Genomic DNA, 21794 nt, shown 5'->3' on the forward strand with positions numbered 1-21794 from the left:
TGTTTTTATGGAAAAGGTAAAAAAGCAGCAGCTTAAGCTTCTCGGCTGGGAAGAGAGAAAGCTGCACAGAAGCCCCGTTGCTTTGAAAGCTTTTGCAGTGCCTGCAAGTTTTGTTTAAAAACACACACACTGGGATTTGTAACATCACCCATATTCCTCTCTCGCTCTGTAACTTTCGGCTCAACAATTAAGTGCTTGTGCTGCAGACTGAGAAAAGCCACAGAGCTGCCTTGGCCCGGAGCTGGGAGACGTCATGGATTCCTGAGTGTGAAGTTTGCAGGAAAGCCCTCAGTTTGGGAGATGGAGGCGATCCAGGGGTTTCCATGGCACTGGGATAAACAGGAGGAAACAGTGAGGGAATCCCGTTATTTTACAGCATTCAAAGACTATAAACACTCGGAGCAGGGAAGGAAGTGGCCTTTCCCTCTCTAGTAACCCACATCTCAGAGCAGAGAACTGACTTCACTTCAGGAACACACTCAGCCCGATTCGGATCCCGCTTTGCACCCCCAACGCCACCAAGGGCAGGCAAGCAACGGGGGTTGCCTCTCTTCGGGCAGCCTGGGTTGAATATGGTTTAAAGAAGATTTTTTTCCCCACTGCCACTGAGTAATTTTTAAAAAATTCCTAATGCAGAGAGAAGCTGCCTGCAGGCTGGTACATTACCACCACATCATGAGGTCTATGGATCAAGGTAGGGTCCTCACAATTCTATGCTGTCTCGCGCGCGCTCTCTATATTCCTTCAGATACTTCTTTGTAGATCTTTCCTAAGGGCCAGCTGCAATGTTCAGTGTTTGTGTGTTTCTGCTCCAATAAGCTCAGCTCAAGGATCTCAAGGTAGGAAGTTTTCCACTGCTAGAACCTCGCCTGTGGAAGGTACAGAAACTTTCAGGCTTGGTTTGAAGAGCTCCGGGACAGGCGATCAAAATTTGTCTAAACAGATCTCCTGTAAAAACTCAGCCAGGGGGACTTTCATCATCAGAGGAGTCTTGCTTACTAACCCCTTGTGTGATTAACCCTTAATTTACCTCTTACAGGCTGGGGTTTCCATGGTTTATGTGCAATTTTTTAAAGTAACAAAATAGTTCTTGGGCTGGTTCATGTTTGATGTTGCTATAATCTCCAATAACCAAGCGGACAGGTAATCCTTCATTTGTCTTTCCTTTCCCTTTCATTTTTCTATATGCCTCCCCTCGGGTTTCCAGTGTGATGCGCACCGTGTTATCATTTGGTTTAAGTATCGTGTACGCCCAACCTAGAATTTACCTTAGAGCTGATTGAATGCACTCGGCTCTGTTTATTTCCCGTTGGTGCAGGGGGCAGCCTCTGGGCGACTGGGAGTTGGGATCGCCTCTGAACTGCACGATCCCTGGGACCTTTTTGCTAACGCGTGCGCCCGGAGGGTGGCTTTAAAAACCACAAGCCCACCTCGGAGCAGGGAAAGCGGCGCGGGGAGGGTTCCCCAGGGGGGGCGAAGGAAGGGTTAAGGGAGCCGTGTGGGGGAGGAGCCTGCTTGGTGTCATGAAGATGGGATTTGCGCTCGGCGTGGCCGGGCTGTGGGAGAAGAAAACTGCAATTTCACCGAGCCCAGCTGAGATTTTTTCCTCTCTCGCTTCACAAAAGAGCTTGGAGGCTTTGAACGTGCCAAGCTCTACCGGGGCTCGGAGGCGTGGGACAGCCTGGCTGTGTAGATTGCAGAAAGGTTGAACCCGCGTCTCTTCCTCCCCCCAGGGGAACCGCAGGGCTAGGCAGTAATTATCCGTGCGGGACATGGGAGAGGGGGCGGGGACCGGGCAATAGGCACAGGCGCTGGCGTGGCTTGAGCCTAGCAGCTGTTTAGAGGACACAGAGCTCTCTAGAAAAGATCGTCCCTCCTTTTTGCAACTACTAGCCGCCTGATTCAATACAAACGGCGCTCAGGGCTTTCCCAGCTCAGGGCCAGCCTCTCTGGTGAGTCTCCTGTGTACGTGTATATGGGAGAGCGAAGGAGGGTGTGAGTAATCCGGATTAGATAAAAACACTCGCATGCGGAGCGGTAGCCGCTGAAGCGGTAACGTGTTGGCAGGAAAACCAGCGGAGAGGAGCAGACCCTGGTCTAGGAAAGTTAACTGCTGTCTCGCCCAAGGAAGCGCCCAGCTCTGGAAATGAAGCACGTTAGTTTCACAGAGACTCATGTCTCTGGGCCCGATCGTGACTTGTCGCGGTAACCGAGTTCGTGAGGGGCTAAGGCACTAGCGGCTCAATATAAACTAGCGCCAGGTGATTAATCTAGTCTGAACGTCACGAAATCCCCCCCGTTTCCTGCCGTGGAAGTGCCTCAAACCCCTCTCAAGCCGTGGCCCGCTTGCTGCAAAAATCCCCACTGCTTGGCAGAGGCCGACCAGCGGACACGGCTGTATTTGGGCGACTCCTTTCTGTGCTCGGCTTCGCAAAGCAGCCGTCGGCACACGAGGGCCGCGGGCGAGTCTCCCGAGGAAAGCCGAGCGTGGGCGCACCCCGTGGAAACCTGCGCCCCGGAGAAAGGAACCGGCCTCGAGCGCGGATTGAGTGGCTCGGTTTAGATGGCCCCGTGCGCTGGTGACGAAAGCAGCCACTTTGGGGCGGGAGGGGGGGGGGGCTCTTTGCCATGGACTAGACCCACTGTCAAGCCCAGCCGCCACCCCTTCTGGGGCGGCGCGGATCCGTCCTTCGGAGCCGCCTCTCCCCTCCTCCCGGAGAGGCGCTGGCCGCGCTGGCGGAGGGGGGTGACTCACAGAGGCGCCGTGGCCTGGCCCACCAGCAGGAGAGCGGCGCGGGCTGGGCGCGGAGCCGGGCGAGGGGGGGACGCGCGGCACTGGCCGGGCCGGGGAGTCCGAGCCTGGAGCGCGGCTCCGCATTCACAGCAGAGGGCGAGCCCCTCCCCTGCTCCCTGTCAAGGGGGGCGGGGCGGGGGGGGGTTGGGGGTTTTAAGTGCGGGAGGGAGACTGGAGGCCCGCAAACGGCTCCGCTCCCCCTTCTCAAAGGCAAACACGCTGCTGCTTAAAATGCTCCGATGCCGACGTGTGTTGTCCGCGATCACTGTTTGCTTTCATCTGTTCCCAGCCTGAGAGCAGTAGGTACGGCCAGCTCGAAGGACGGGCGTGGGAACGCCAGCCGAAGCGGTGCCAGCTGGGGGCGCGGTAGCAAAGGGTTTTCTTTGGAGGCTTATTGCTGGTGCCTGTTTTTGGTTTGTTTGTTTGTTCGTTCGTTTGTTTGTTTTTTAAAGCAGATGTGATGGCCCAGAAGACACCTGCTAAAACACGCTCCTGAACACACAGGCCCTGAGCCAAAATTCACTGAAGTCCCTGCAAAGACTCCTATTGACTCCACTGGGCTGTGGAGCAGGCCCTCCCTGCCCCTTTTCCAACTGCACACACAACCCACACTTTCTCCAGCTATAAGTACCTACAGGGCCCTTCCCCTTCTCCTATGCAGCCCTGTTGCCCTTACTTCACCCCTAAATGTATCTCTACCTCTCCTTTTCCCCATCTGCTTTCCAGCATGCTAATTTGCTGCAAATATAAAAGAAGAGGGGGAAATGGAAGGTTTCTTCTTGCTCCTTTGTTTGTTGGCAGGTCACATTGCCACCTGCTTTGGGAAATCAGCTCCTGTGCCTACGTATCTAACAGCCACCTGAGGCACTTGGATGGCAGCAAGCAAGTTCCCTTGCATTAGTATGCATCTCTTGTAATTTCTCATGGCTGTCAAAAATCCCAGAGGAAATTCTCTTCTCTCTTCAGCTTTGAGCTGGAGGTTGTCCATGGAAAGCCGGCAATGAAATTAAAGTTTGGGGTTTTCAGATTAAACATGGGAACCTCAGTAAACAAAGCAGCAATGTAGTGTATTTACACTACTTACCCTCAGCTGCTCAAGGAGAGATTAAATCTTGGGTCCAACCCCTGCACTCTTCATGCAGACAAAACTCTCACTGAAGCCACTCCCAGCACTGGGGCACCAGTAGGTGGGAGGAGAGAAGAGGGGAGGCTGATGTTTGGTTGATTCATCCCTGATGTTGTAATCCTGCTGTCCATCAACTCCATAGAGTAGTAGCCCAAAGGGAGAAGAGCAGCACTAAGCCACAGTAATGACACATTTCAGAGTGGTAGCCATGTTAGTCTGTATCAGCAAAAACAGCTAGGAGTCCTTGTGGCACCTTAGAGACAAACAAATTTATTTGGGCATAAGTTTTCATGGGCTAAAACCCACTTCATTAGATACATCTGATGAAGTGGGTTTTAGGGTATTTTGCACCATGTCATTACTAACAAATTTATTTGGGCATAAGCTTTCATGGGCTAAAACCCACTTCATCAGATGCAAAATATAAGGAATTTGTGGTGCATGAGTCTTTCTATCATGTTACTATAATGCCACAAAATAAGGGTTTGTAAAAGCTAGGTCTGGCTGCAGACCCTGTTTGTTCACAGAGTAGGTACAGAATGGTCAATGAAAGTATTACCTCACTCGTGAACCAGCTCTATGGGTGAGAAGATACTTCAGCGTCCTCACTCTTTTGATCCCTGCTTGGCCTCTGTTGTGAATGGCAACAAGGATGCCAATCACGGTAGTGGTTTTTCACGAGTAGCCATCAGTCCAGTAGGGATTGGTCTGAGATCACCAAGACTATTTCACAGACAAGGACAAACAACCATAAAATGTTAAGGACTTTCAGTTACTGGGCTGCATTGAAGCCAGTGACAATTCCAAACTTCCCAAAACATCCATCCTTACAAATCTTACACAACACTGGTTGGTAGCCCTATATGTTTGAAATGGGATTCTCCCTTCTTTTTGTGGTTATGCCCTAAGGAGAAGGGCTGCCAGGAGACTGACCTGGAGCTGAATGTCCTCAAATAGTCATTCATTTTCAAAGTCTTTCCTATGGCAAAGAAATCCCATTCACAGATGTGGACACGAAGCTGCCATAACCAGAAGATTCTTTTTATATGCTTCACTCTTGGGACGGGCCAGGGATAATAATGTCTTAGAGCTTCTTTTCCACTATTGGTCTTTTTTTTTTTTTTTTTTTTACTATGATATGTACATTCCATTGGTTTGCAGAGCAAACTGTAGAATTTAATGGGAACGTGGACATTATGAGCAATTTTTCCATTGGCTTTTCTTGCCAAACCACTTTGAGTCTGAAATTGGGGGGTAATATCTGACTCAAGCTGTCCCCAAAAATGAGTGCTTGTGCTTGTTTTAAAAGAACTTACTAGGAATAACATTCTTTCCCCCCTTTTCTTCTCTTTATTGAAAAACAAACAAACCCCAAACTAGTCATTTGGAGTCAGGACCCAAAGAGCTCACTTTTAAGAGCTTGGATAAAATCCACTTGTAACTTTTAGGCTCCTAATGCATGCCACAGACACCACTGGAACTACCAGTTGTGTTTTGTTTTTGTTTTAAGATGATATGTAAGTGCCATATCTTTTATATGTTTCTTCTCTACCTTTAATTTTTGTTTGTTTGTTTGTTTGTTTTAAGAAAAAGGTTCACATGTACATTGCTGGTCCAGTATTTTTTTCCTCCTCAAATAAATATAAACTAAAGCTAACCTGGCCTACATAAAAATTAATATAATCAAAACCTCTTTCAGAAAATTGTCTAAAATTTGCTTGAGCTTGGTATATATTTTGATCAGTTGCATTTTTCTGAGAAGACACATGGTTTGATACAACCCATGATAGTGTGTAAAGTTCTGGCATAACACTGACTAGGCCTGGCAGAATTCAATTTTTATTTTTTAAATAATTTTGATGGTTAATATCAGTGTTTATTTTTAAGCATTTTATTTTTATCAATTTCAATTTTCATGGTTTGGGGAAATTATGGCGCAGGTCAAGCACTAGGGGGCTCAGACCGGGACAGGATCCCTGGGGTGCAGCCTGGGACTCTGGGACCGCTGTGCCCCCTTAACTCTCCAGCCTGGGCTGTCTCTCACAATGCTTTCCTGCTAGTGACAAACAGCAAACCCCTCCAGGCCCTGTTATCACTCAGCACAACTGCATGTGGAGCCCCACACCCAGCTAGATTGCATGAATGCTCCCAGAGCCACTCATGAATCACACTGAGAAAGGCACCAGCCATATCCCCCAGCTCTCAGCCTTGTACCTCAGGAATATACCATCTTGCACTGTTTAAGACCCCTTCTTGAGCAATGCAAGTTTCATCAATGGAAAGTGGACATACACTAGCCACAGTTGCCAACTTTCACACAGTAAATAAGCACCCTGACTTTCACAATAAGCCAAAAATCAAGCTAATCCCATTTCAAAACAAGGCCAAAACAAGCCAATTCCTAAGAACCCCAACACTCTATGTGATTAGATCCCCTCGTGTGCAGTCTGGGACTGTGGTGGGCCTGCTGTGCACCCGTGACTCTCTCCCCCCCTTACTCCTGCTTGCCCCACTCTTGCCCCTGCTTGCTGGGAGCCGATCAAAAAAAAAGAAGCAACAAGCTACAAGCCAAAAACTAGCCAACAAGCAACTCACAAGCCAATTAAGCCCAAAACAAGCCCAATTTTTTCCATGGCTTTGGCATGTCTGACACCAGTCTTACCAAACACTTCAGGCAAACTCAGTGGTAAAGATAAATAGTAAAACAAGTTTATTGATTACAAAAGATAGATTTTAAGTGATAAGCTAAAAGTCAGAGCAAAAGAAAATATAAGTACGCAGTCTAAACCTTAATTCTTATCACACTAGACCAATTTAGATTAAGCAATGTTCTCACCCCATTGGATCTTACAGTCCTTAATATACACGTCTGTCTCTTAAACCTGGACCAGTCTCCTCTGTTGAAGTCATCAGTCTTCTCAGCGTCCTTGTTGCTTGCAGCATAGGTGGGCGGAGGAGAAAAGGCCAAGCATGTGGCCGCTGTGTTCTGTTTTATACCCTTAGTCCATGTGCTGGAGAATACGAGTCCAGGCAAGTCTGATGGGCATTGTTGAGTCACCAGGCAAGGTTGAGCGATTCCCCGGTATAGCCTTGTGCAAGTGAGTCATTGAATTGTGACTTCCTTGCTGAACAGTGGCTGTTGATGGTTGTTTTGACATCCACCCGGGGTTTGGCTATCCCCCGGTTATTGTCATTGGGGAGCTAGTATCTGGGCACTTCCCAAATCCACAGCATATTTTAGTGACAATCATATAACACAATTCTCATAACTTCATATGCATTAATGATATACATATTTAGAGGCAACAGTGGGTTTCAGTGGATCATAACCTTTCCAATGATACCTCACATGGCATGCTTTATCTGAAATATCACAATTATATACAAATGATGAATATGGCAGTTTTGGGGTGCTCCCCTGAGGTACAGTGTCACACAGACAATAATTATTTAATGACCACATAACGCTGCCCGCAGTGACTCTAGAGCATGAGAACCAACCTCAGGACAGACTGTTAGGAACCAGGGCACAAACCCAAAATTGGTTGTGAGGGCTATACTTACATTTCACCAACCAATTGTCAAGTGTAAACTCCTCAAGCACTATAACAATCTTAACATGGGGTCATAGACAGTCCCCTCCGGTACTCTGAGTTATGTCACCCTCCAGGTAAGCATGCCTTCGTGATAGCTGGTCCTTTACACCAAGAATCACAGCAATATTCAGGTTACTCCCGGTTCCAAAGGACCAGTCACTTACCACATGTCAATTTCACTTCAGATCTCACTCCAAAGACAACACTTGTAGCCAATCCTATAATAAGCTCTCAAACAATTTATTAACTAAGAAAAGGAAATGAAAGTTATTTACAAGGTTGAAGCAGGTAAACATAGAAACACAAATGTGTTACAATCTTAAGTTTCAAAAGATAATAGAAGCTTCTATAATCAGCAATCACTATATGTCCTTGAGGGCTAACCCAGGCTGAGCAGCTGGGGATCTCTTGTTTATGCCTAGAAACACCTTGCTCTCCAGAGTCCAAGCAGTATAATCAGTTCCTTCTTGTTAGGGGTTTTATTCTCTTCATCCCACAAGCTTTTGGTTGCAAAGCTCAGCTGATGGGACAAATCCCTTGCATGACTCATCTTCACAGAGAGGAAGCAGAATAACACCAAAAGTATTTTGTCCATTTATCGATGGCACATAGGAAAATTCCAGTTGCAACGTTCCACAATTGTCCATCCGGTATCACTGGACCTTTCTTTTTGGGAAGGGAGTAACACCTCCTGTTGGAGTTCAGCACTTCACACTAGTTAATGTCTCTCTCATGCCTGGTGATTTACATAGTCAGAGAGACTCCCAATACAACTGCTCAAATATTACCTTACAGTATGGGATATGGATGTTATGAGTGAGATTGATGCATGCAACAACTCCCAAGCAGTCAATAAAGTCTAATGTCTAAACCCTAAACACATTCTTATCATTCGAATACCTATTTTAACAATACTGACACACAGATGAGCCAAACTGATGCCAGCTGAGTATTTGTCAGTGTTCAGCTGAGACATGGGGATGTTGGCACAAGCTGGCACCTGCTCTGCTAGCATCACAGATAGGAGATGCTGAGATTCAGAAAGTTAAAGCTTTATAACTGTTAAAATACAATTTGTCAAATCACATGTCAAAATATACAAAGTAAACATTCTTAAATCAAACTCTTATACGTTCTCAAGTAGCATTTTTCTTATCAATGGAAATATTTTTCATCAGTTTGTGTGTGAAATGGATGTTTGCTGACATTTACTGTTTTAAAAAAAACCTAATCCTTCCAAGCCTAGATATGAGGTGAAAATTGAACATGATGCCACAGTGAATAATAAACTTGGATCTGCGTAAGGCTTTCAAATTGAAAAATATTTTCATTATCATTTTAATATCAGTTTCTATGACATTAGAAAATCTGTTTTTACTGCTGTTTCTTCCCTTTATTTATAGACTCCTGGTCCTGTTGTACATAGGTAGTTGAGTACCAAATACTTTTCCAAGTTTATTAGAATAAAGCCCTTCCAAAGTCAAGCACTGATCGAGCTATGTGAAAAATTTACCAGTTCCCCAAAATGGCAGTATGCAAACCGTGTATTTGCAGTCATGTTCCATGTAGAGGTTGCTATAGGCATAAATGGCTACAATTTCTATTAACGCTGAAAGGACAGATCTTGCTTTAAGATCTCAATGCACCTCTCTGGCTCATGAAAATGGCTTTCACAAAAATATGAGGCAACTCTAAGTCAGAGGTTCTCAGTCTGAGAGTTATGAACCCCAGCTGGATCACGACCAGATGTCAGGGATCAGGACCACCCTGCTCTTCCAATGTTGGTAAATGAGAATGAGTCCCATCTAAGTTAGTGGAGGATCCTCACATCGACAAGGTGGTCTGCTATGGAAAGGTTGAGATCCACCACAACAAACTAACCCATTAATGATGTTTGGACATTGTGTTCTACAGTTTGTTCTTTGCCTTCATAAATCACTGCAGCTCTAGGTAGAAAATGAATATTGGGAAGTATTTGTCACGCTGTATTAGAAGACGAGGCTGGTTTAAAGTTATTCAGGGGCTGCTAGATGCTGTCTTGGAGTATGTATATTCAACTGAAGATTCCACAGGCTATTCAAGTATTCTAGTTTTATCCTGCATATGTCTGCACTGATAATTATTAACAACTGTACTGTAGGCAGTATTTTGTAAGATATGTAGCCACAACAGCAGAAACTTAAAACTATTTCTGACATTTTATTCCCTCTGATGGCTTGAGACTACCTTTGGTGAAAGTTAGAAATGGGTCTGAATCAAAATCCCTCAGCCTTTGGAGGTGCTCAGAAGCCAAAGCAATAATCTGACCCGAATTTTGCAGCTAGCAGTTATTTCTATCATGATCTCAACTAGGTTGGTGGAGCCAAACATTCCTGGTATTTGGGCAAGAGTTCAGATCCATATTTAGTGGATTGGGACTATCTCTAGCAAAAACAATATGTTGTTGGGTAGAATGCAGCCTGCATAGTTACAGAATGTATCCACTGTTTCTTTAATATGGAATTGCAGCCTGTGAAGACTACTAGTCCCAGAAGGTGATATTCCGTCTTTGTCCTATGAGATCTATAGTCACTCTGTGTGCTGCAGCTCTGTGAGCAGCTGGAATCTAACCCATTTTTATACGTTAGGCATAGCTGTCAGATTCCTGGAAAGTTGCCAATATAGTCTCCAGGTGGACAAAGTTTGGACACCTCTGATCAGAGCTAATCCATGCATTTATCCAGCACTTTCTCATAGCATCTTAGAAATGAAGGACTGGAAGGGCCCTTGTGAGATCATCAAGTCCAGTGCCCTGTGCTGAGGCAGGACCAAGTAAAACTCTTAGTTTTAAAATGTTTTAAAAAACCCATTCCTGACAGGTGTTTGTCCAATCTGTTCTTAAAAACCTCCAATGATGGGGATTCCACAATCTCCCTTGGAACCCAGTTCCTGAACTTTACTCTTTTAGTTAGAAAGTTTTCCCAATATTTAACTTAAATCTCCCTTGCTACAGATTAAGCCCATTACTTCTTGTTCTACCTTGAGTGGATATGGAGAACAATTGACTACCATCCTCTTTATAACAGCCCTTAATATATTTGAACACTGTTATCAAGTCCCCACTCGGTCTTCTTTTCTCAAGTCTAAACATACCCAGTTTTTTAACCTTTCCTTGTAGGTCAGGTTTTATAAACCTTTTATGAGTGGCATGCTGTTGCATTTTTAGTTAGACATACAATTCTATACTTGCATGCAAAATGGCATCCTCCATGTGGCGTGACCTCACACGTATGATGTGTGTGAGGTCATGCAGTGTGGAGGACACAAAATGGCATCCTCCATGTGCGTTCAAGGGCTGGATGAAATCATCCACTGGGCACAGCCAGTCCTGGAGCATGCAATTCATGCTTTGCATTCAGAGACAGCACTCCATTACCTTTTTGTCGCTCTCCTCTGGACTCTCTTGAATTTGTCCACATCTTTCCTAAAGTGTGATGCCCAGACTTGGACACCATACTCGAGCTGAGGCCTCAACAGTGCCAAGTAGAGCAGGACACTTACCTCCCATGTCTTATATATGATACTCCTGCTAATACACCCCATATGATATTAGCTTTTTTTTGCAACTGCATCACATTGTTGACTCTTATTCAATTTGTAATCCACTATAACCCACAGATCCTTTTCAGCAGTGCAACTATCTAGCCAGATGTTCCCCATTTTGTAGTTGTACATTGGATTTTTCCTTCCTAAGTGCAGTATTTGCACGTTGTCTTTATTGATTTCTTCTTGTGGATTTCAAACCAATTCTCTGATTTGTCAAGGCTGTTTTGAGTTCTAATCCTGTCTTCCAAAGTGCTTGCAACCCCTCTAATCTTGGTGTCACCTGAAAATTTTATCAGCATACTTTCCAACCCTTTATCCAAGTCATTAATGAAAATATTGAATAGTACTGGACCCAGGACTGACCCTGGCAGAACCCACTAGATACAGATAACAAACCATCCCAGTTTGACCATTGAGTACTCTTTGAGTATGGTCCTTAAACGAGTTGTGCACCCACTTTATAGTAATTTAATTTAGAGCACATCTTCCTAGTTTGTTTATGACAATGTTTTTGACACAGTCTAGCTGACCTTACTAAAATCAAGATATAGAACATATACTGCTTCCTCCTATCCACTAGGTTAATGACCCCGTCAAAGACAGAAATTAGTTTGGCTTGGCATGGTTTGTTCTTGACAAATCCATGCTGTCTATTCCTTATAACCCTATTATCTTCTAGGTGCTTACAAATTGGTTGTTTAATAATTTCTTGGGTATTGAGGTTAGGCTGGGTCCTCTTTGTTCCCCCATTTTAAAGATAGGTACTATTGGTTGCCCTTCTCCAGTCCTCTGGGACCTCACCATTCCTCCAGGAGTTCTCTAAGATAAATGCTAACCATTCTAAGATTGCTTCAGCTAGTTCTTTAAGTATCCTAGAATGAATTTCACCAGGCCCTGTCTCAGAACAAATGTATATATTCTTGATGTATAATGCAACACCTCCTCCCTTTTCTCCCTGCCTGCCCTTCATGAATAAGCTGTACCACTCTTCTCCAATACTCCAGTTATGAGATTTATCCCACCAAGGCTCTGTGATGCCAATTAAGGCATGATTTAGCTTACGTATTAATACCTCCAGTTCTTCCTCTCTCTTCCCCATACTTATGCATTTGTGAATAGACGTCTAGACGATTGAGCAGATTCCCCCACTGATTTTCCTCTTGTTGCTTCTATGACCCTACTGTAATTTTCCGTGTCCCACCCCCAACATCTAGCCCTCTGTTAAGGTCACATTTTTTAACGCTTACCTGTGGGCTTTCATCACCTGCCCACTTTGAACCTAGTTTAAAGCCTTCTTCACTAGATTGGCAAATTGGTGCATGAAGATGCTCTTCCCCTTCTTGGCCAAGTGGACCCTATCTCCTCCCAGTAGCCCCCCTTCCTGGAACAGCATGCCATCAGATGCAGGTGCCAGACAGGCAGTACATCTCCTGAGACATCCTGTCAGGTACCTCCATCCCCCTCAGCAGGGAATCCCTGACCACCAGCACCCTATGCTGCCTCTTGGATGTGGCAGCTATAAACCTCCCAGCCTTGGGGGTAGGTGACTCCTCCTCCACAGCCACTGGGGTCTGCTTCTTACCTCCTGTTGCCAGTACAATATACCAGTAATGCATCTCAATGGATGGGGGACCTGGATGGCATGTGGAGCACTGTATACTGCCCAAGATGGCCAGCAGGTTAGATTTTGTCTCATTACTCCCTCTAGACCAGTGGTTCTCAACTGTGGTCCACCGTTTGTTCAGGGAAAGGCCCTGGCACGCTGGTCCAGTTTGTTTACCTGCTGCGTCTGAAGGTTCAGCCGATTGCGGCTCCCACTGGCTGTGGTTCGCCGTTCCAGGCCAATGGGGGCTGCAGGAAGGGCGGCCGGCACATCGCTCAGCCCGCGCCGCTTCCCACACTCACATTGGCCCAGGGCGGCAAACTGCGGCCAGTGGGAGCCGCGATCAGCTGAACCTTCGGACGCGGCAGGTAAACAAACTGGACCGGCATGCCAGGGGCTTTTCCTGAACAAACGGTGGACCACAGTTGAGAACCACTGCTCTAGACCCACCCAGGTGTCTTCGTTTATGTTTAAATGGAATGTCCATGGCCCAGGTTTAAAACAACATGGTTTTCTTGGAAGAAAAAAGCTTCACTTTCTATTTCTCGACAAATGATTTGTTCTCAGAAACATTAAGGCTAAGTTTGACACTTAAATCTTTAATGTAGTCACAGGCCAGCTAGAAAGGGGCGGGGGTTTAGAATTAGTAGAATTCACTGTTTGTGGTGGTTGAATCCATGCTCTTTCCTTTTTGGGGGGCAGGAGGGCTAATAATGATGGTGGTGACAACCACCACCATTGACATCTGTTTCTTGGGTACCCCGGCGTACTATCCTAAGACCACAAATATTGCAATTTGATGTTCTAACTACATTTAAATAATGGTCCCAATGATGGAAGGCTGGTGCTTTCTCAAACACATACCTGGCAGCCATTGCGTACATTTTAAAAAATTTTCTTCAAATGGAAACTTTTCAGAATAGCTCAGGCTTTCTAAGGCAGCAGCAGCTGTCCTCTGAGATGGCGCAATAGCAGATATAAGTTCTTCAGGATGCCTTCAGAGCCCAAACCCATTGGCAGCAATGCTTTCTGAGGTGGCCTCTTTTTCTAATCCCACTAGCCAAGACCACTAACCTCAGAAACAGGATAGACCCTCAAACTGTAGTACCTATTCTCAACAGCAGCAGCAGCAGGGCCCTGACTCCCCTAGTAACACAGATTCTATGAAACCACACCTATAGACCAGGGGAGAGAGAGGGACCGTAGAGATTTTAAAGAGTTGTCTCAAGCTTGATTACAGAAGTAGCACTGGATCTTTTTCAAGGTGACTCAGGGGCCCCAGCAGTAACATAAGAGACATTTCAGGCAAGGAGGAAGCATCATATTCCATGAAAGGTTTCAGAGTAACAGCCGTGTTAGTCTGTATTCGCAAAAAGAAAAGGAGTCCTTGTGGCACCTTAGAGACTAACCAATTTATCTGAGCATGAGCTGTGAGCTGTAGCTCACGAAAGCTCATGCTCAAATAAATTGGTTAGTCTCTAAGGTGCCACAAGTACTCCTTTTCTTTTTGCATATTCCATGAAAGGAGGCAAATAAATGGCAGGTGAGCCTCTCTCTGTTTTTCTTACATTAGTGCTGATAAAGTGGAAACCTTGTCAATTGTCTTTCCTGGCTGTTTCGGCAATATGTGCAGAAAAAAGCTCAAGTTGCTCTCTCCAAGGAAGCTATTGTGTTACTATGTACATTTTGCATGAATTAAGTGTGATATTGTCCTCTTAATCTCTGTTGGGTTAAAATATAGTATCAATGTCAGCATAATGTTCAGTCAATTAAGGACTAGACTATGATTCTTCTCTGTCTGTTTAAATTGTATCTTGCAGTGTGTACTTGTGGAGAAAATACCACTAGACTTCATGGCATTCCTAACCATCTGCTTTTGTAAATATCAGAGTTGCGTGTGCAACTACAGTAACAGCACAGGCAAACTAGGTACACAATAGCACCTGCCTTTTTGAAAATCTAGCTTTAAATATTTCATGACACTTTCTGTGATAGTGGGAGTGTTAGCATGTTATTCAGGTCATATTCCAGTGAGGGTAATTCTCTTTGCCTACCTGAGACTACAAGAAGAATAACAAATTTATTTGAGCATAAACTTTCGTGAGCTACAGCTCAATTCAGTGGATCCACTGAATGCATCCGATGAAGTGAGCTGTAGCTCACGAAAGCTTATGCTCAAATAAATTGGTTAGTCTCTAAGGTGCCACAAGTCCTCTTTTTCTTTTTGCGAATACAGACTAACATGGCTGCTACTCTGAAACCTACAAGAGGAATGTTATTGCATTTATTATCTTCTTCATTTCATGTCAGGAAGTATCGACCGATATACCCCTCCAATGTTCCATCCCATTAGTAGCTTCACTTCAATAGTGGATGAAGACGCTATATAAATGTAATATATTCAATATCAGCTTTTAAATGGTTATTATTTGTACCTGGTGGAAGTCGCAATGTGTGAAATGCTTTCCAAATAAAGACAAAGGCACATTATCTGCCCCAAAGAGCTTACATTCTTAAAAATGACAAAACAAAGAGAAGTTGGCCCAAAGATATTATGTCACCCATCTTGTCTTTCAAAACTAAGAGACATGAAAAGTAGAGGAAGGGGGACCAAAAGTGCCAGCAAGTGTTGGCTACATTATGATAATAGTGAGCAGAAGGATAGTCCAGTGGTTAAGGCACTAACCTAGGACTTGGGAAACGGATTCACCACTGATTTCTTGTGTAACCTTCTATAAGTCACTTAGACCCAGATCTTTAAAGATAGTGGGATGTAGGCTCCCAAGTGCCTAAATCCCTTTTGAAAAATGAGGGTTAGGTGCCTAAATCAGTGAGACATTGCAACTCTGAGCGCAGCAACACCTACATATCTTTAAAAACCTGCACCTAAGTGAAATGCTGAAGGGTAAAAAGGCCTCTTTGTGCCTCCTTCCTCATCTGTACAGTGGGAATAATAGCACTTTTCCCTACCTCACTGGACAAATTAAAGGACTGAGAGCTCCTCAAATGCTATAGTAATGAGAGTCCTGTAGATACCTAGATAATACAACACATGCTTAAGAAATAAAACATATAGTACCAGTATACTGAACCCCACATGGCAGCCATGTCCCAGGCCTCACAGCAGAGGTGAGTTTCTAGGAGAGATTTGAGGCAGGAGGGGGTAGCAGCTTTGTGGACTAGCTCAGGAAGGATGTCCTGTGAATTGAGGCAAATATGGAGCTGGTTGGTGGAGAAGCTGATTAAGGGGGTCTGGAGGCTGGTTGCATTGGTAGTGTGGTCAGTGGGAAGTGCATAAAGGGACTTGGATGGATGGCTTTGTAAGATTATTTTTCCCCATGAGCAAGATTGAGCAGAATAGAGGCCTCTGAAGATGGACACAAAATTTCTCTTTCCTAAAGGTACCCTAGTCCAGAGAGTCCAGTCCTTGTTTGCTGGATAGGTCCAATCCAAAACCTGCCTACTGTCCTACACCGGACTTAGTGAAAATCCACAGATGATTGAAATTGAAGGAGTGAGAACCGTATGAAGCAGTGGCTGGGGGCAGAGCAGGGGCTGGCTGGGATGCAACAGACCCTCCAGAGCACATAAAACAAGTGCAACGACCTGAACAATCCCAGGAGTGGGGAGGGAGGATCCAGGAGGAAGAATTTTATTCAGCATAGAAAAAAATGATAGCCTGGGGAAGGAAGCTGGCTGAACAAGGCTGCCCTAGGCAGTTTGCTGCTTTCAGCAAATTTCTGGCCATACCTCTATGGTCCATACTATCCACCCCTTTAAAAACAACAGCCTCCTGTTTGCCATTTAAGCTCTCTATTAAATTAAGGCCCTTTTGTATCCCATGTGTTTGTTCTTTTCACTTTCACTTTTCATTTCCTCCTCTCTATTTTCCCCCTTCTACTACATCTCTCCTTATCTCTTCCACCAGATTTGTAAAGTCTAGTTTGCTGTATTGTGAAAATACTCAGTCCCTTTCCTTCCTTCTCTTCTTTTCCGGTGTGTCCCCCCCGGTCTTCTCCCTTCCCCTCCTCTGTTCCTCCTTTCTTCGCTCTGTGGATTCCCCCTCCCCAGTCTCTCTGAATGGATTCATCTCCTTCCAGCCTCTCTCACATACTCTCCTACTGCCCTTCCCCAAACCACTTTTGCCCCTGCACACGCCCACTTGCTTCACTCCCCTCCCCGCCCCAAATCATCTCTCCCTCCTACACGCTCCCCACCCAGGCACATGCAGAATTCCTTATCAAAAGCTCCCACCCTGAACTAAAAACCCACCAACGCAGCTAAAGGCTCTCCCCACAACACATGCACCCCCCCTTGCATGCACATACACGTAGGCTCCTCTCTGCACTCCCCAAAATATGTAGCCCCCACCCCGCTTTCAGATGCGGCCTCCCCTCTCTCCAGCTCCCCAGTGCCCAGGGTTCTCTCATCTCTTGCTCCTGACCGAGCTCCCTCTCTGACCCCCCTCATCCTGCTTGCATTACAGGAGCCCTTCCCTGCTGCAAACTCCCCGCGTCCCCCGGGTTGATAGTGCTGCCAATTACAGGGCAGTGTCCCCCCCCCGTCCCACACCCACCCACCCTTTTGCTGGTTGCAGGAGGGGGCTCCTCCTCCCTCAGGCAGGACCCGCCTCCAAGCAGCAGGTGGCTGCTGAGAACAGGAAGTTGACATTGTTCATCTAGTTAATTTCACACTCTTGTCACTGAGCTGCTGTGTGACAGGGGGTAGGAGCGGGGGATCACTCACCCATCACACAGACAGCCGGGGACTCCTCACCTCACCGTCCCATTCCGGATTATTTAGACAGACCAGAGTGGACCTTGCTTGAAAAGTGCCGCTGACTGAGCTGAGAGGTGATAACAGGAGCTCGGGAGATTTTTTTTTCTTTTTCTTTTTTTCTTTTTCAACTCCCGTTTCCCCTCATACTTGGAAGGATCTTGGGTTTTGGTGGGCGTGAAATTTACAGCTTTTCAGCCAGGGAGGTGAACTTTTTTGCCCCCATCTCCTCTCTCTGTTAATAAAGCAGGACTTGGCCGGGCGACACAGATGAGTTCCACCCATAAGGATCCGGAGTTTGACTCACAGCAGGGGGACCATGACCCAAATCAAAATGTCAGCCCTCAAGAGGAATTCGACTTCTCGATATTATTCGATTATGATTACTTGAAGTGTATAGAAGGTTTGTGGCGACTACGCATTAAAAAAAAAAAAAACAGCTTAAAACCCCGTGCCCCTGGATATGTGAAATAATGGCTTCAAAGTACGGAGAGTGTATGTACTATGTAGGGCTTTGTGCCCGGGATGAGCCTGGTCCTTCTAGACTTGGGCAGAAGTAACTGTATTTCAGGGGAGGGCTTGATTGCGCTCTCGGGAGAGATCAAGTTGTTTTCTCCAGTTAACCCTAAGGGGGCGGTAGGGAAATAATACAGTCTCTGGTGAGGTTACAATATCCGTTGTGGACCGTTCTTTGAGCTTCTTTGTATTAGCAAAAGGAAAGGAAGATAAAGAAAACTTCACATGCTACTCATCGTGCAGTAGCAACAGTGTATCCGTTAGACTATTTGCTTTGGTTGTAATGGGATGAATGACTAGAGAGCTGGCAGATGAATTTAATCACAATGGCAAAACACAGCCAGTGAACCCATGTAATATATACTGCCTTGTGTTTTTAAAAAATTGGGTAATGCAGAAGAGAGCGAACCGTGATTTAAACTGCGACAGATCATTTCAATTTGTTGTTTTTAAACACTTCCTTACTGTGGCTCCCACCCTGCAAAGACTTACCCACCTGCTGAATTTTACTTGTATGAGTTGTTCACCATTGTAACGTTACATGTGCATAAATTTTTGCAGGAGTGAGGCCTAAATTATACTTTACTGGAGTGACTAATACTGAGGGAAATGATTATTTTACAAGTTAGTTTTAGGTGAAATGTGTGGTTGCTTTAAAATTATTCTAGTGTTCAGATCCTTTATAAGACGATAGCAACCAATCGCTAAGGCAAGGTAGATTGGCTACATCTAGTGACTTGAATGACTGGAGGCACTCTCCTGCCCTTTCTAAAATACTTTGCACATCAGTGTCAATCATGCACATTTATGCAATGGAATTGACTATAGTTGAGGATGCCATACTATACTCCCTATGACTAGCATCATCTTGAAGAGGGTATCTTGAAAGTTGAATTTAAAACCGGAGTCCTGTGTGCTACCTGACATCATAAATGACTGGGTTAAAGGACTAGATGGATTTAAAATTTTGAGGAGAAAAAAACTGGATGGGCCTGAACCAAAACCCAAAATCATTCCTGAATTTTGAGGAATTTTCTAGTTCCAAACTACAATTTGAGTCCATCCAGAAAAAAAGGGGGTGGGTGGGCATTTTTTATCCTGCTAAGCCCACATAAGCCTGAGTTACTGTGAAGGTTGATATGTGAATATATGCCTTCCCACTCCCCACGCCCAAAGTTACATGTTAAGCCGCTGGTTCTCAACCAGGGGTACACATACCCCTGGGGGTACGCAGAGGTCTTCCAGGGAATTTCATCAATTCATCTAGATATTTGCCTAGTTTTACAACAGGCTACATAAAAAGCACTAGCAAAGTCTGTGTAAACTAAAATTTCATACAGACAATGACTTGTTTATACTGCTCTATGTATTTACATTTCAGCGTATACTATAATATTTATATTCCCATTGATTTATTTTATAATGATATGGTAGCAATGAGAAAGTAAGCAAATTTTCAGTAATAGTGTGCTGTGACACTTTTGTATTTTTATGTCTGATTTTGTAAGCAAGTAGTTTTTAAGTGAGGTGAAACTTGGAGGTGCGCAGGACAAATCAGACTCCTGAAAGGGGTACAGTAGTTTGGAAAGGTTGAGAGCCACTGTGTTGAGCTTTCCAGGCCTAATGAAACTAAGCATGCTTGATTTCTTACTATTTGTTAGCTAAGTGAGCTGTAGCTCACGAAAGCTTATGCTCAAATAAATTGGTTAGTCTCTAAGGTGCCACAAGTACTCCTTTTCTTTTTGCGAATACAGACTAACACGGCTGTTACTCTGAAACCTAAAATACACAGCGTTCCTGTCCCCTAAAATTTCCAGTCTAAACTATGTAGCAACAGTTGACAGGACACAGAGAAGGGAATAACTAGGATTTAGTTTTTGAGACAGAATCATTTTTTGTGGGCACTGCAAAAGAAGTTAATTTTCTAGGAAGGATTTGAATGAAGAGAATGTAATGGCTTGCCACATTGGAAATGGAAGAGTGTTTAGTGCATAGGGGGCTGTGTGGCAGAAGGAGATAAATTATGGCACGATTAGCACATAGATTCTTTTTATTGCTGCATTCCTAGGCACAAGCAATGTAATAGAAGCAGGATGGTTAATATAATCTAAAGTTTATCGTAAATCCACATTATCTGTTAGGTTTAATACAATTTCAAAGTTGCTAAAGTAAACCAGTGACTGTTAATGGCAATTATTTTAATGAAAAACATATTTCAGTGAAGTCTTCAGATTCTTTTTTCATTCATCTCTTAAGTGTAGAGGCTAGTGCTGAGTAGTCTTTAGTGGGAAACTCCACAGGATATCGTAGTACGTAGGAGGGTGCAGAAAGCTTCAGCTTTTCAACCGCACTAATGGTGAGCAGTGTACACTTGTAGAGAGATGTAACTTCCTTCTAGAGCCTGCTTTCCGTGTATTTGAATGGCTAGAAACCATAATTACTATTAATTTTGTTTGTTCCCAAGATGGAAATAATTAGCATAAGAAATAGCACAACAAAATACTAGCATTGTAATCTGGACAACATTCCCTGTCTTTGAAAAGACATCATTCAGAATCTGTAAGCAATTCGTGGACATCAGTAACCTTCAATGTACTAATGTTTACAATGGAACAGAAAATTTAAAATGTAAAGAAAAAGCTTTAATCCATGTCAAGCTAGTTGTAGTTGAAGGTGATTGGTTTTGAGAGATTTTGGCCACATCTCAGCAGGAACAAGGTAAACAGGTCCTTTTCAGTTTTAGATTCAAAACACAGCCAAAGCCATAGGAGTGTCTTTGGATCCTAGGTTTTGAATCCAGTTCATACATTCAGAGACATTGAGACTCTGGTTTTGCCTTATGGACTAGGATGCTCAGCCCACCTCTCCTGGCCAACCCTATAATAGCAAGTCACTGTAAACATGGCAAAGAGGATCCATTTTTTTGGCAAGGAAACAAATGTCAATTTCAGGCTTCAGGATTGGAGCCTGGGGGAAATTTGTTTTAGACAAATGAAAAAAAAATACTGTAACTTGACAGTGTCCTTTTAAGCTTGTGTCTTAAAACTAGTATCTATACTACAATCTGTTGCCATGGAAAAGACAGCAATATCCTTACTGAAAGCAGTTGGCCGTCTCCAGTGCTTATATGTGCCTGAGACAACAGGAACATGGGCTGCTATAAAAACAACAGAGAGAAAAAAAAGTGTAAATAAAAATCCAACCGTCAATATTATTAATATTGGATTTTCATCTCTAAGCCAAGCATTTACATAGGCAGGAGTGTAGCAAAAAGGTGCCACTTTCCACTTTGCCTTTCTTTTTTAACTTTGATCTTAAGGTTTTCATTAGCTATCTTCTTCTGATGGTAGTAAAACTAGAAATGCCAACTAGTAACAGGCTGAACTGAGAGGTTTGTTTAGATAAACAGACTTCTGGAATTCTGAAAAGAGGGTGTGTTGTACTGTAGGGATGAGCGGTACGTTTTCCCATGGTAACCGAAGGTGTGTGTAATATTTTTTTATTCCCTTGAAGATGCACCTGACCAGTGCTTTGAGGACTTCTTAGTGCTGCTTTCTTGATTTTATTTAATTTTAAAACCTGACCTTGAGACACATCTTTTTCTGTTGCTCAGAGACAATGTCTTCTTGAAAACCCATCTGCTGAATTTCTTCCAGTCGAAGATCACCATTCTCCATTTTTGGCTGAGAGGCTACAAATTCTCATAAGCCTCTGATGGTTGGGAGTCAGAAAGGAACTTTGTGTATGAGCAGGTTACACCAACCATTCTGTACGGTTTTGTACATCTTAATAGATGTT

At 44.3% G+C, this 21794-nt stretch overlaps 1 protein-coding gene and 1 long non-coding RNA gene across 6 annotated transcripts in view; one reads left to right on the forward strand and one right to left on the reverse strand.

Annotated features, from left to right (window-relative positions):
• Positions 1-384: 384 nt before the first annotated feature.
• NFATC2 (nuclear factor of activated T cells 2) overlaps positions 385-21794 on the forward strand; it is a 135299-nt gene continuing 113889 nt past the window's right edge. For 3 of the 5 annotated variants that reach the window (XM_073309384.2, XM_073309385.2, XM_073309386.2), the window contains exon 1: positions 17401-17883. In XM_073309384.2, coding sequence (XP_073165485.1) covers positions 17751-17883 — 133 coding nt within the window. In that variant the 5' untranslated portion in view covers positions 17401-17750. Of the gene's footprint in view, positions 695-17400; positions 17884-21794 lie in introns of those variants that run through there. The other 2 variants (XM_073309388.2, XM_073309389.2) reach the window with 2 other exon arrangements.
• On the reverse strand, positions 3186-6871 carry LOC140897089 (uncharacterized). Its single transcript, XR_012154679.1, has 3 exons — positions 6757-6871; positions 4480-4643; positions 3186-4173 (listed from the first exon to the last, which is right to left on the reverse strand). It is a non-coding gene; the product is annotated as an uncharacterized LOC140897089 (long non-coding RNA).

This window comes from Lepidochelys kempii, chromosome 13 (genome assembly GCF_965140285.1).
Source record: "Lepidochelys kempii isolate rLepKem1 chromosome 13, rLepKem1.hap1, whole genome shotgun sequence".
NCBI classification, from domain to species: domain Eukaryota; kingdom Metazoa; phylum Chordata; order Testudines; family Cheloniidae; genus Lepidochelys; species Lepidochelys kempii.